At 41.9% G+C, this 15472-nt stretch overlaps 1 protein-coding gene across 1 annotated transcript in view; it reads left to right on the forward strand.

Moving 5' to 3' along the window:
* Positions 1-1091: 1091 nt before the first annotated feature.
* Positions 1092-15472, forward strand: part of ENPP2 (ectonucleotide pyrophosphatase/phosphodiesterase 2) — a 55696-nt gene continuing 41315 nt past the window's right edge. Inside the window, exons 1-7 of the mRNA XM_072851165.1 lie at positions 1092-1124; positions 1423-1525; positions 7472-7627; positions 9759-9884; positions 11944-12004; positions 13265-13362; positions 14472-14551. Coding sequence (XP_072707266.1) covers positions 1092-1124; positions 1423-1525; positions 7472-7627; positions 9759-9884; positions 11944-12004; positions 13265-13362; positions 14472-14551 — 657 coding nt within the window. The remainder of the gene's footprint in view (positions 1125-1422; positions 1526-7471; positions 7628-9758; positions 9885-11943; positions 12005-13264; positions 13363-14471; positions 14552-15472) is intronic.

Here is a 15472-nt window from a genome sequence, read left to right on the forward strand (position 1 = left end):
CTGTGTTTCTTAATGCTGGTATAGAATATGGGACAGGTCCCAAGGGAAGCTCCGTCCATCCAAGGGCTTACAGACCTTGACTCTGTCCCTTTAAATGTAATTGTTAGTAAACACTTTAATGAAAGAAGCTTTCATCAGAGAAAAAAGTGGCAAACTACACTGGTAAATAATTTGCCTTGGCAAATAATATTTAAGCCACTAATGTGAACCGTAATTCTGCTCAGCATTATCATTTGCTTTGTAAATAGAAGTCCTTATCCAAACAGCTGAGCTTTCTGTTGTTGTTGATGAAAATGGGAAAATGTGGGGCAGAGGGAACGTGTCACTTCCCTTCCTTTCTGGAAGTCTGCCGTTTCCAGCTATTCAGATAAAACTGCTTGCGTTTCCATCGATCCGAGCCTTGCACTGCCACAGCAGCGTGGGAGAACAGCGTTGAAAAATAACCCCCTCCTCTGAAGGTGTCCCAGGTTTTGGGGAGACTCAGCTGTGCGACCCAGTTAGAAACTTCAGGAGCGCCCTTGGAGAATGAGATGGGTGCCCGAGCTCCCAAAACCCACCCGGCCGTTGCAAGGTCAGCAGCTGTGGCTGCATGCTCACCCCGTGCGCGGAGCCCACCGTGCAGCAATGACTGCAACGTTGGGTGAGGTTTGAGGGTGGCATCAGGATATTTTCATGTCGCAGCCCTGAGTGAGCTTCCCCCCCTTCTTCTCCGAGCCAGATGGAGACGCATTTGGTTTCTCTTTTAACCATGTTACTTTTGCGAGAAGAATAAAATGAGCAGGAACAGCTATTGGCCGCAGCAACATAAGAAAGCCCTGCTTTGCCAGAGGAAACCACATAAAAGCGTGCGTGTGTGTGTTTGGGGGGAGGGCGCAGCGAGGGATGATGCCTGGAGCTTCTTGCACTCGGAGCTGCGATTTGTGAGTGAAACATGATGAAATCACCCCCTGGACAAATCACACGAGCCTGTCAACCTCACCAGGTGGGATTACTTGTAGCTAATAGCCCGAACTCCCAGAGCAAACAGAGCTCTGCGCTCACTATAAAGAAAAGGCGACGGTGCCGCGCAGGCTTTTCAAGAATTCTCTAGTATGGCTAAGAAGGGCTGCGTCCACTCGCACCAGGTAGGGGAGGAGAGGAGCGTGTTTGCTTTTAGAGGAGGAGTAGCCCGTCTCTCCTGAATAAGTTCATACAAAAAGGAGCGTTTCAGCTTCGGACAGAGATGTTTTATTCATAAACCCCTTCTGGTTTGTGTTACTCTCCAACGGTGACGCTGTCAGCTGCTGCTCCAGTGATGGGAACTGCAGTGCTGGGGAGCTCGAATGTACAGAGGACCATCTCTGCCCCTTTAATCGTAATGCTCTTAGCTCCAAAGTCCCGCTTTTTGCACAGTTTGCTCACTTTGCTGTTTTACTTTTGCAGGTTATATCTTTATTTGCTTTTGCCTTTGGAGTAAATGTCTGCATGGGATTTACAACAAATCGATTTAGGAGATCTGAAGAATGGGATGAGGGCCCGGTCTCAGGTACAGTAACGGACATAAATTGTACATCGCAATACCCTTATGTTACATACTGTGGTTAGAAACCACTCCTACTCCGAAACAGTAGTTTGCTTGTTCCTTTTCCCTCTAGGATATAGAGAAGAATAAATAACTCGCCGAGCCCGAGTCAGTTGACCTTTGGGACTCACCTATAGGTCTCCTATTTACTTAAACTTTTGCTCTGTGTGCATGTGACTATGGAAAATCTACGTTATTTTAGGACTGAGCACTGTCAGTCTCACAGAGACCAGTCTCATCAGCTCCTACATAGCATTTGCCATGTTTTGTGCTCTGCACGGTTTCCTTCTGGAGCTAAGAGAAACACCCCGATGGGTTTAAGGGTACTGGTTTTATTTTGGTAGCTATTGAAGCGGTTTCTAGAAACTTGATTAATGCTTTCAAGAGGCGCTGGTGAGAAAAGCTTTTGGGATTTCTGTGGCTCCTGAGGTCATGCTGGTTTGTGAACAGTAGACGGCAGACATCTGACGGCAGAGAGGGCCGGGGAGAGGAGAGCAGGTGTTCGCGCAGATGTGCTGTCACCAAGTCGTCTGTTTTTCTTTCGCCTCCTACTTTTTTCTTTGGAGGAAAGCAAGAACATGCCACAGAAGGGACTATTGTTTGTGTTCTGGGGCAGTATAGGGGTTTGTGAGCTCAGGCATAGTCCAAGTGGAAAAATATATAAAATGGAAAACTAGTCTTTTTTTCCTTTAAAAAAAAAAAAAAAATAGGCTTGACTTGTGTCTCTGTTCCTTCCTTTGGCAGGAGAAAGGAAACCTGTGGTCATTGACTTAGAGCTGGTTAATACAACTGAAGTGAAAGGGTTTCATTTGCAATACCCATCTGTAATGATAGTTTGTGAATTTTAATTATAAAATTGTTTACCGTGGCCTGAGCTGCTTGTGTTCGTGGTAATCAGTGTCCCTCTCTCCCCGGTCTTCCACAGGAATTGGTGTCTAATCACAGCCACAATCAGGGCTGCTGATCACTGAGCAGAGGCATTTTAGGTAACCAAAAAGATAGCGGCTGTTGCTTTTGATCTTCATATAACAGTAAAAAAAAAAATTGCTTGAAAACCAAATTTATTTCTATTTTTAACTTCTAGTATGTTAACTGTAGAGCAGTTGCATAGTGTGTGTAATAGTGACATGAAGGATTTGCATTTCATGTCTTCAACACCTGACTGCCAGTTGCTTTGCTTTCGCTGGTGACCATCTAGGCTTTAGGGCAGGGCTGCTCAGTTGATTTTTCCTGAAGTCCCAAAGGTCTGATATTGGGGACCCATTGCAGCTCATCAGTGCCAACCCTGCTGAGCCAACCAGCACTGTTCAACACTGCCAGGGCTGGGATCAGTAGCTGTGGGCTGTTTCCAATAGCAGGAGGTTTAGCTCAGCATTCCAGGAAAATAGGAAGAAATACAGGTTATCTTGCAAGAGGGTAGGAGATGGGGTACTTCTGGCAGTCTATTGAGAATTTGCTTACATGTGGGATTGGAGCAGCACCTGGCATTGAAGTAGTCCAGTCCAGGGTGCAACAATGAGAGACAGAAAAGTAACGGAGGGTTTTTCCCTTCTGTGTTTACGCAGCTTGGTTACTTTTATTGCAGTAAAAAAAAAAGGATGTGATAGCAAAGAATAAAGTATTATAGTCACATCTGTCTAAAGGAGAAAGTAAAAGGTTACACTGGAGAGGTGCTTTTCTTAATAAAATTAAAGCACTGTGATGAAAGAACCTATTTAGGCTCTCGTAGTTGCATGACTTCCAGCTGTACTTCTTCAGAAGCCCAGTGCAATGAAATATCCAGAATATAAGATTGTTATAAATTCTTTTTCAACTCCGCTCTGCTTTGGTTTATCTATTTCCAAGTTTCTTGGTGTTTAGAATTAATTATTTTGGATTGACAAAACACTGTCTCTTTACCAACCATTACTGTATATGACCAATTTGTTATTTCTCCAGGGGTATGCCATGATTATAAGCAAATTTCAGTTTTCTTCTAGCATAGAACTCATCTATGAGTCAAAAACAACAAGTTTTTTTCCTAGTCCCTTATTAATGCATGTCAGAGAAGTACCATAATGCCTAAAACCCCCGTCTTGTTCTCTTTTTACAGTGTACAGATATATATGCCATTATACATTTGAAATGTTTAATATTTGTACCCAACAAATTATTTAATTGAAATAATTTTTTGACTTAAAATTTCTAAAAGACATTAGAGAATCAAGGCTCTCATTTTTTTATAACTTTGTAAGTTATTTGCTTTATGAGCTTTCTAGACATCTTTGTAAGCACTTGCAGGGAAAATGGCCTTAGTAGTCTCTTGAAGCATGTTCCTTGGTCATGATAGGGTGATATCTTAAATTTTGGAAGGAGAAACACTGAAGTTTTTCTATCCCTTCTCACTGGATTTTTAAGGATGTCATTAAAAATGGAGTAATCTCTTTCTTGTATTGGAACAGTTAGGAGATATTTTTTACTTTATGTGACTTTTCACTGAAATTTTACTCATTGCAATGGCATTCTGCAAAATGAGATGCAAGTTCATAATATGAATATTATCTAGCAAAACTGGTGTTCCAGATTTTTTGAATAGGTATTTGGTTGATCCATATAGGTTCTATATAGGATCCATAGCATCCGAAATGGCAAATTCTTACCAGGTATTCTCCTTCCTGTAATGACTGCGTAAGCATGTCTATATTGTGTAGTCCTATGATTGAAATACTACTGGAAGTAAAAGGATTTTTTTTTTTTAAATATTGTAATCAGATAGAATCAGAGCAAGTAGTTTGATATGGCACTTTCCAAGGTAAATATAACACATTTACAATGGAAATGTAATAATCTTCATGGACTGAATCAGGAAGGCATTATTGCCCTGTGTAACTCCTCTCTCTAACCTATGACATAAGAGACAATCCTTAAATGGTTGTTTTGAGCTTAGTTGGCCAAAAAAAGAATGCATGGAAAAAGATGTGAAAAGCTTTATGTATTAAATAAGGAGGGGAGGATCTTCGTGTTGAGGTCCCTCTGCCTGCTGCATGTTCTGCTTGCAGGAGCTGTGGAAGGATGCAGGAATTTTGAAAAGGATTTTGAAATTGTGTAAGTTTGTTCTGTACAGGATCGTCTGTTAATTTGAAAATGCTCACCAGGGATGGAGTTCCTGATGATGTATTTTCAAACTATTCTGCATGCACCAGTACCCATGCCATGGCATTGTGCATGACCTGAAAATCATGGTCTGGCTGCAAAGGCAAGGTCAAGCGTGATAAACAAAGGAACGATCTTAATGTATTCAGAGATCAGAGGAATTAAACGAAGCCCTCTTTTGTGTTGCTATATGGAAAGTGTCCTACATTGACTCAGGAGGTGTGACTTGAAGTTGCTAAGTAATTTGGGATAATTTGTCACATCAGTAATAAAGTGGTTGTCAACAGATGTGAAAAAATAACAGACAAGGTAGCTGGGCTAAACCTTTCTTATGTGAAATGGAAACCCTACGTGCAGTTATAGAAGATGGACCTAGAGGGGACCTTGAACAGCTATGTAGACCTTCTCTATATCCCAAGACGTGGTCAGTTATTACTGAAGTGCTCCTGACAGATCTTGGTCTAACCTGTTCTTCAAAATCTCCAAGATCAGAGATTGCACAGCCTCTGTGGGCAATTTGTTCCAGTGGTTTCCTGATAAATGAGCTGCTCTTTACAACAGCTAGACATTCCTTGAGCTGCAGTTGACTCTGTCCCTTATGTAACCTGCAGTCAGATTTACACCTTCTCTTTCCTAAATGCATGTTGACATGTGTTTTTTGACCTTCTGAAATGATCTCCCTCTCATCCCTTTGAAATAAAGAGGGCAACGCCAGTGTAAGGGATATATAGTTTATGCTAGTACGTAATACCTTTGAGTCCATAATACCTTTGATTTGCAGCTTACTGGATCTGTGATCATATATTACCTAGCTTCCAAAAAGGAAAGTAGTAGAAGAGGTTAAATAACATGGAAATATTCTTTAGTAACAGATTTTCAGAAGCATTTGGCAGGAAGCAGCTGTCATTAAGAATAAGGAACAAGACTTCATATCTCTGAAAATCTGAGTGTTAGCATGCTTTGAAACAATTCTCATGTGATTAATTTCTAACATAGCTTTGTGACCTGTTTATGTGAGCAAAGAAAATACTGATCTGTGTGTTGCCAGCAAAGATACATGACTTTTAGCTCCTTGGAACTCCAGATGGCCAAAATATTGATGGCTCATTACAAGCATGCTTGCAGGTTATGTACCTATAGAGTGAAACTTCACTGTGTGTATGTTACTTGCTCTGATCATTACTGACCTGACTGAAAAAAACACAAAAGCAGAGAGAGCCATAGTTGTCTACTACTAGCTTTCCCAGAAGTCGTATGAATGTGCCTTGCCACTGCCATGATCCGTGACTGCAACCATGGTAGGTTTGGTTTTCTTACCTGTTATCTTGCTGTAGGGTTGATTTGCTGCCAGGTTTGCTCCCTGACGTGGTTTATGCTGGTGTCCAACCAGTGCCAGTGCCACTCCAAGGGAAGCGGTGGAGTAGTAGTGCTGGGGATGGGAGTTGGTGGGGTATTAGCTACTACAATGTCACCTCCAAACTCCTCCTCCATCTTCTTTTCCATTCATTCTCACTGTGTTGGCATAATGCTATCTTGTTTGGGAAGAGATTTTCCCTCAGTTTATGTGGAGACTAAACTTTCAGCTATGTAAAAGAGTAGGGGAAAAATCTATAAGAAAAGATCAGAGCAACTGCTTCCCAAAAGTGCCATTGCATCAGTCCTCTTAAAATCATACTGCTAATCATGGTGAGGTTTGCCAAAACCAAAACCAAACTGTGGTCTAAAAGAAAACAAACCCCAAGACCATTTCAAAGACTTAATTTTAATAGGTCTTTCCAAGGCAAAAAAGGCATTGTGAAATTTTTCTTGCAACACCTCTGTTTTTAAAGAATACCATACATTCGTTATATTATTTCATAAAATACTATTAACCCTGGAGAGTAGCACACAATTTTTCTGCTTCATATAACCTGCTATGAAGGTTTATCTTATAGGAAAAATGTATAAAACTTATAAAATATATTAAGTGTATAAAATACGTAGTTTTGAGAAAAGAGCAGAGAAGTACATATCAGCTTTGACAGTAAGGGCCCTAACTAATAAATAGATTATTGATGTCTAATACATTATTCATGGGTTTCAGACTGGCAGTCCTACATTTAGTTACACAGATCAAATATATTGATTTCTTACATACTTTTGTATTTTGTTAAGTTTTTATAATTTAGTGCTCTGCAGAAGCCCACCAAAAAGCCTTGCCTTGTCTCTCCATTAATTTATAGAGCATCTTACAGTTTTCTTTCACGCTTGACATTGATTTGGTGCCTTCCAGTATAACAAACCAAGTCCTACTGACTGCATGTAGATTAATTGCAGTCCTTTCCTATGCAAACTGCCCAGCCAGCCATGAAAATGTCACTTGGTTTCTGAAAACAAAGCCCTGCTTCTGAGGAATAGCTGCAGCTCCTGGAATGGGGCCTTGGAGACTTCAATACATTTCTGCTAATGATCTCTTGATTGTTACAGAGGTAAAGCCAGGGCTGTTTCTTTGCAGGACATTATCACAGCACGCTGCTTCCTCCTCCCCCCCCCCTTTTTTTTTCCCCTCCACAAAAAGAGCAACTTTTTTGGAATTTGTTCTTTTTTTTTTTTTTGGGGGGGGGGGGAGGGGTTGGCGTGGGGTTTTTTTTGTTTCTTCAAGCAACGTTCTCTCCTTGCTCCCTTCTCTTTCTCATAGCAAGCAGCTAAGGTTTTGCTTATCCAAGTGGCTTGGGGCTGAGCTGCCCATCCCACCACTGCCAGCCTGACAGATGTTGCCCTGTTTCTTGTTCCACACAGTCCTGTCAGATTCCCCCTGGATCAGTACCTCTGGCTCCTGCAAAAACAGATGCTTTGAACTTCAAGAGGCAGAGCCTCCTGGCTGCCGCTGTGACAACTTGTGCAAGAGCTACAACAGCTGCTGCTTCGACTTTGATGAGCTGTGCTTAAAGACAGGTACGATGGGTCTCCTGTCCCGCACCGCTGGGCACTGCTGATGCCTGGCTTATGCCAGCGGTCGGAGCCTGCCACAACAAACCAGAGCTCCCTGCCATAACCTGCATCTCCTCTGCACCTCACCTTGCCAGGCAGGCTCGGCTCTGCCCAAAATGCAGCCCATGTTTCCTTGCAAGGAGCAGTAGAGATGCACACCTATTGCTCCTCACTACTGGGCTTCGGCCATGGTTTCCAGAGCAGAAAAAGCAGGGTACTATTCATACTACATGAAAAGCAGATCTTCTGATACTCAATTAAAAGCAATAATCAGCATTCAGGCACTAGTTTGACCTCCAGGGTACAATGAAAAGAGCCATGGTAAAGGCTGGAGGTTGGTCATTCTGTGTCAGCCATCTTTTTTCTCCCAAGTACTAACTTAATATTGGAGCAATTCATGCTTGTTTGTGGACTGTGCATTATGGTTACTCGTGAAGGCGCCTCTGAAGCTGGAAGTATTGAAGCGGCGCAGGTCCTCTCGGAGCGAGCTGCAGGTGACAGGCTGGGCTTGTTACCCTTGCCCCAGACTCCGATTTCCAGATGTCAGGATGCATATAACACACTGGTAAAAACGTTTGACTTTAATTCATTGGACCCTGGGGGATGGAAATACAGCACTGGGTTCATTTTCTTTTTGTTTTTTTCATGAGTCATAGGCAAGGAAAACTTCAAAGAGGGCCATGAGTTATGTTTTACTTCTTAGCGTAGTGCATTTAAATTATTAGTTGTACTCATCTCCTTGAGTGTTTGCACAGTGGTCAGAGTTGACACAGGTGCCTTCTACTTTTGCCATTAAACATTTTCTTGCTTTATCAAAGAATTACAAAGCAGACAGAAGAGAAGTCTAATGATTAAAAATATCGTTCCCCATGGATGTGCCATGCTTGAGAGTCCTGAATTCCTCAGTTCTGTTTATAATGATATAATTTTTAGCTTGGTACCAAAAAATGGTGAGCTAATCCAGTATGACAAACTACTTTGGTTCCAGGCCAAAAACTTCTGAATTTTAGGCTGATGCTGTTTTGCCCCTGGTGTAAATGACTGCAGAATGAGAGGCTCTTTTTGAAGACTTTCAGCACAATACAAGATGTTTGCTGCCAAAGGGCAGATTTTCAGTTCCTCAGCCTCCTGTCCACAGCACGCCATGTCCACATATGTGTATCGATATCTGCATAGCCCTTGGGACTGTTGTGTGAATTGTCATATACTCCCATAGGCATTTATTAAGGCAATTATCACATGTACAATCTGAAATATTACTTATTTATAGAAAAAAGCCCCAATTAAAGGAGAAAAGGGGGTAAAAGACATGGCTCTGATGTGGTGTGTTTTCTACTGAGTGCATGTTGTGTAAAGTGATTTTTAAAGTTTCTTGTTGGTTGGGCCAGGATGTGGAAAACCATATGCTTACAACCTTAGGCCCTATTCCAAAGTGTAGCAATGTACTGCCCTTGAGAGAGCACCCTAATTTAGACAGGCCCATAGATGCTGACTTCATTTGCAAGATGAGAAGAGCTGGAGTGTTTTACAGCAGCCGTGCCATGCTTTTCCTTGAAGAGCAGCTCTTGTTCTCATAACTTTGCAGTTGGTGCTGAATCTCCCTCTGTGGGTGAAGAAGTGATGGCAGTAAAGCATCAGTTTGTATCTACATAGTCTCTTTTCAACTTTCTTTTATTTCCCATGGATTGAGCCGGGGACTCAAATAGTTTGGAGAAAAAGAATGGATACCCAAGAAACACCAGAATTCTTAGTTTGTGCTCTGGGCCCCACCATTTATCTTTCAAGATCTGTTCTTGTCTTCTCCTTTCCACACTTTTCCTGGCATTTGGGTTGTATAAAGCCTGGAGTACACCACCTGAGGATAGCAGAAGCACTTGTGTGTGGGTGGAGAAGCCCTCCTGCACCTGCAGGACCCAAAAAGGGTCCTTTTTCTTTCTGGTTGACATGCCTACTTCAGAGGTCTTGAAATCCCTAAAATAGGGCCATAAACTTTACATCCAACTTTAACGACTAGAGTGTTGTCATTATGGCTTGAGTGAGTACTTTTTGTTTTGATTATAATCTCTCATTCTTGCTTACCTTGTGAATATTTTAGCTCGGGGCTGGGAATGTACCAAAGATCGCTGTGGAGAAACCAGGAGTGATGACAATGCTTGTCACTGTTCTGAAGACTGCTTAAGTAGAGGAGATTGTTGTACTAATTACCAAGTCATTTGCAAAGGTACGACTTCGGTCTTTCTACCTCTTATCTTTCCAAACCTGATAGAAGACAGCCCTGTGGGTATAGAATTTTCTTCTAAAGAAGGAACCCTCTCCATGTTTAGTTCTGATTTTTGGGAGGAGGGGGGAAGAATGGGGAATTACATTTGTAATTTTTTGGGCATTAGCAGAGGCGAATACTTCTAATTTGTTGATAGTAGAAGGACATTGCCTTTGCCTGTAGAGATACTGATAGAAAGAGAAAAGGCGTGGCTGGATGAAGAAGAGTTTAAAGCAAACTGCAAAAGTGTTCAGATGCATTTGTCTGCATCACAGGGAAAGCAGGGATATCTGATGTTCTCAGAAGGAATGGAGCATTCCTAGATATGTTATCTCCATCTCAAAGACCTCTCCCCACCCCCACCACAAAAGCTCTTGCTCAAACTACTTGGCCTAACACTTGTAGGTTTTGTTTCTTGTGGGAGAGGGGTTGCAAGAATACAAGGGCTGTATTTTGCAGGTGGGTGGCACAGGCTTCAGGTAACATGTTGGGGATGACCATGCCACCTTCTAGACACACCATAGCTGCAGTATGGCCTGCACTGATTGGTGGGCGGATGGGCTGCAAAGGCTTAATTTTCATCCTCTACCCTGATCTCTTGGAGCATGTCCTGCTTGTGTAATGCATCTCCCATTCGGAGCAGGTCTTCTGATCCTTGGTAATGAGCTTTACAGGTTTTCATTTTTGTATCTCAGCTAGTTCTTAGTTTTTTCATTCATTAACTTTACTGGTGGAAGGGTTACAGTTTGAAATTTTTTCTTCCACACCATTTTGGCCACCTGCATATGTTCAGAAAATGATAATAGTCCAGATCCATACTTTCTTTACATTTTTTTCTTCTTTATTTGAGTTTTGCTGTTGGGAATCCAAATGAAATATGTATCTTCCAGCAAGTCCCCATAGATTACGTTCTTCCCCTTCCCAAAGAAACCCAAGGCTGAGACCACTTAAATACTGGTATAGTTTTCAGTTCCTGCCTTTTTTGTGAGCTCCCTCTTACAAGGGTCAAGACAGAGGAATTTACACGTCTGGAGCTTTAATGTACATAATCTTTGTTTAATTGGCTAATAACAAATGATCTCAATGTCCCTGGCACTTTGACAGGAGTAAGCCTTATGTGAGAACAGTGTTTCCTCTTTATTCGTGCCTTTGCCTATCTGAGGATAGTGTGGTTTTTTTTTTTTTCCTTGGAAATTGTCCCTCCACCTCCTGTCATGGTCAGTTGGAATTGCTGCAGGACACATTTCCTGCAGATCTTTTCTATGGTGCTTTTTGTTTTGTTCTTTTAATTGAACTGCAGTTCCTTTAATAGTGCCAGGTTCAGGAAGCGAGTCTCATTAGCTAATAATTTGTTTTTCAATTGACCTGTGAAAGTGCAAGTCATAAGCCACTCTATAGTCAGCATTCAGCAGTGAAAACCTTAAGAAAATAGTTGATTACATAAAGTAATTTTAACTAATCTAGCTCTGAAAGAGTATTAATGCTTTTTTTAGCTGTGTCTGAGTCTCACCTGATCCATGAGCTGATCAGCTCTCTAAACCAGCTGGAAACTATTTAGGGTTGTTTTTCTTCCCTAGAATGAATTTTGTTTTGTGTCTTTAGCCAGCTGAATCAGCTCATGGAGACATCAGAGCTGGTGGGGAGGAGGGTGGGAATTCACAGCCAGAAGCAGCACTACCTGTTTTTGACAGATCAAAAATAAAAAAATTAAAATAGATGACCACTGTGCCTAAAGCATTACCACTGTCTCCTGCGGTCAAAAGGACACTTTTAACTCCAGTTTTAACAGCTACTTCTAGGAGTGCTAGTTTGGATATTCTTGTTGAATAGAATATAACCAAATCATTTGTTCAGCTTTGTGAAAAGACCTGCTCGTTAGTCATGGGAAGTATGACAAGACAGTCCATTACCTGGAGCTAGACTTTATTTTTTTGACATTTTCTGTGAAACCTGTAGCTGTGCCCACAGATATTTTTTTTTCTTTTTTTTTTTTTAAACTCCAATGTGACTTTTCTGGTAGGAGAAACCCACTGGGTGGATGATGACTGTGAAGAGATAAAGGCTCCTGAATGTCCAGCAGGGTAAGTGTTTCGTACACAACTGCGAAGTCAAATGCAGCAAGGCCAATGGTCCCTGGCTCTGCCCTGGATCTCTGAACACCACATTTCTGTACTGGCCCTATCACGCAGGCTGAATTGCTGTGGGCTGGATGCTTTCCTGTGCTTCACCATTTGTACAATTAGTCCGGTAATATTGTAATGCATTTGCCTTTGAGTTGCTGTATGAGTAGTGGTGTGTGATATGTGGGCTTGAACTCTTTGTCTTTGATCACCTGCTGATGGGTTTACCTGCTGATGGGTTTGCCTGCTTCACTTACCCGCATAGGGAAGGGAACCAAACTCCCTTGAAGTCAGTGGAAAGGTTTAGGTTTTTCTGATTTCAATAAAATTCAGGTTGAGCCATATGTGAACACAGTTCAGGCCATTTTTTTAAATTGAATTTTGTACTTTCAGTGTTATCTTCCTAAATTAAAGGATTTCTAAATTGCAATGGGATAGAGGCTTGACTTAGTGAGATATTTGAGCACGTGAATAACATTGAGAAAGTAAGCACTTTTGAAACCAGTTGGCTCACTATTATCCTTAAAGGTAAGTGTCTGCTCAGGTGCTGCGTTGGGTTGCAGCTCAGTCTGTGCTATTAGGAAGATAGTTTGGAGGAGGTAGGAGCCCCTGCTTCTCCTGGTGACAGTGATGGCTGCTTACCCACGCAGCAGGTGACTAACATTAAAAGCCCAGGTGTGTCTGTCCAGGACACATCTCTGCCTGCTTAGGGTCAACTCCCAGTAGTGGTAGTAAACAAAAATGTGATAAAACAACATGAAATACTGTCATCCTTACTATGTGAGAATGAGCTCTGCCTCACAGAGCTCACTCAAAATACTACACGGACTTTTGTTTGTGAAGAGAGACAACCAGCTGTCATGAGACATGTGGTTTTTAACTACAGATTTTATGCTAGGGTGGGTACTCATGCATACTATTTTTTTTCCTTCTCCATCTCCTTCTATAAGCACTTGCCTTTTTGGGCTATATGCTTTTAGCTGCTCAAGGAAGATGTCTTTTATGTTGGAGCTCAGCCTTTTCACTGACTGTGAGTGAACACTGGATGTTACTAAGCATGAAGATTATCAGTTTGTGCTGATATGTTAAGTAAGCAAAAAAATTATAGACATATAGCATATGCAGTAACTGTACTTTAGATTCTCTGGAGTCTCAGCAAGTGGAAATAAAAAAAAATCATTTTGAAATTCTGCCTTACACTCCTGCTGCTTTTGCTTTTAGCTTTGTTCGTCCTCCTTTGATCATCTTCTCTGTTGATGGTTTCCGTGCATCATATATGAAGAAAGGGAACAAGGTCATGCCCAATATTGAAAAACTGAGTGAGTACATCCATTTTCTTACAATAAACGAAAGACAATCTCTTGCAGCCCAGTTGTTTTCATTGTTCATTGAGCAGCAGGAGCCAGCGTGGAGCTGGAAAGTAGAAGGGCTGTGCCAAACGCAGGGGTCCTCTGACTGAAAGGTCTAACAAAGTCTTTTTTCCATGAAAGTGAAATGGCAGAAGTCCCCTTTGGTTTAGATGGTGTCAACTGGTGGCTTGAAAGCACCCTGGCTAAAGCAGTGCACAGCAATCAGAGCTGCTGCTTTGGGGAACGCTGCTCAGAATTGGTGACCTTCATGTGGTTTTGTCAGGAAAGAAATGCATCTTCAGTACATGATATGTATCATGCACTCTTACAGGCTAGTTAGGAGGTGCCCACAAAATTTTCCACTTGATTCAGAAATGTTGAAGATATGGGTAAGTGGGTGCAGGAGCTGCAGTGAATGTGTGATAACTGGCTGGGGACATGCCCCAGCGATGGGCAGCCCTGCACTCACCTCTGGGGGAGCGGGCATCCACCTGGGTTTGTGGAGTACCAGATGCAGTGCCTATTTGAGCTTCTCAGTATAGCATGGCAGTTTGTGTGTGTGCCCATACCCTTGAAAGGTGTTTGGGTTTTTTTTGTTTGGTTGGTTGTTTTGTTTTGTTTTGGTTTTTTTTGCTCTGTGTGTGCTGGCCCTCATGTTTGTGTAGCCATCTGGGAAGCTGTGGCCAAAGCCCATTGTGAAACTGCAGCTTTAGTATATTTGTCACTTAAAATTAGCCTCCGTTTTCTCATGTTGTTTTACTTAGCAAGATATTCTAATGACTCTGGAAGGAGGCTAGCTCAGAAAGGAAAATAGTCTGTGGAAATGTAACTGGTTCTGTAGTCCTCTGGCTGCATTATTTCAGTTGTTTATTGTGAAGTACAAAGAGTGTGTGCATGGATTTACTACTGTCTCACGGGAAGACCTGCCAATGTTAAGCAGCAGAATGTTCATTTAAATTGGTTAACATTTAACCAGTTTCTGCAGCATTTTAAGTCACAGCAAATGACTTCCTCTGTTTTTGTTTTCCATGTCTGAGAGCTTCACTTCCTAATGTTTGCATTCCCTATTGATTTTTCAGGATCTTGTGGAACACATTCTCCTTACATGAGACCTGTCTACCCTACAAAAACCTTCCCCAACTTGTATACCCTTGCTACTGTAAGTCCCTGGGAAGGACTTTTTGATGATAAGATGTTGCATTGCAGTAGAAACGTGGGTTGTGGGAAGCAAGAATTTTTTTTTTAATAAAACTGCTTTGCTGTCCATCCTTTTCAGCCTTCAGTTATGTTAAGTATTTTCTTGAGTATTTTGAAGTTCTGAGATAAAGTGTATCTACCATTATACACTGTGTTACAGCTTTCCTCTACTTCTTATGCCTGCTTCTGCAGTTATTTGTACTGCTGTGTAATTACAGGTCACAGTTTTTCTAGGGGGAAAAAACCACCCCTGAAATCCTACCCAGAATACAACCAGCAGTTGTTCCTTCATAGGAGTAGCTGAAGTCAGTGGGGCTGACTTAGCAGCCGACTTACAATTTACAGCTGCTGAGTGTGTCTGGATGCTGCGTTGGCCCTGCATTAAAATGAACCATCGCTTCTGCACTCTGGTGGCACAGCTGGTGGCCGGGCTGTCCCCACCCTGGGATGCAAACACTCCTGTGTGACAATGACAGTGTTCCCAAAGCTGGGCTAAGGGACTTCCTACCTGCAGTTGCATTTTTTTCCCCTTCCTTTTTTCCTGCAGCCTCTGCACAAATGTTAAATGGGAAGAGAAAGGAGGGGATGGAGAAACGAATAGCTGGGGATGGGAGAGGGCCAAGAGAAAGGGAGAAGAGCAGAAACCTCTTAAATTGCCTTTACTGCTGGACAAATTGTGATATAAAGCCATGGCTTTGGGTGACTTGTCTCGATTTTTGCTTGGAAATGACTCTTATCTCACAGAGGCTCTGGTGAAGATAAAACATTATAAAATGGAAATGCTAAGTGTTACTCTTGCAACCAGAGAATGAATTACTGTTTCCAGAAAGGGAATTAATGAAGAGGAACTGAAAGTTCCAATCAATCTTCTTTTCATAAATTT

Source organism: Ciconia boyciana, chromosome 2 (genome assembly GCF_034638445.1).
Source record: "Ciconia boyciana chromosome 2, ASM3463844v1, whole genome shotgun sequence".
NCBI classification, from domain to species: Eukaryota; Metazoa; Chordata; class Aves; order Ciconiiformes; family Ciconiidae; genus Ciconia; species Ciconia boyciana.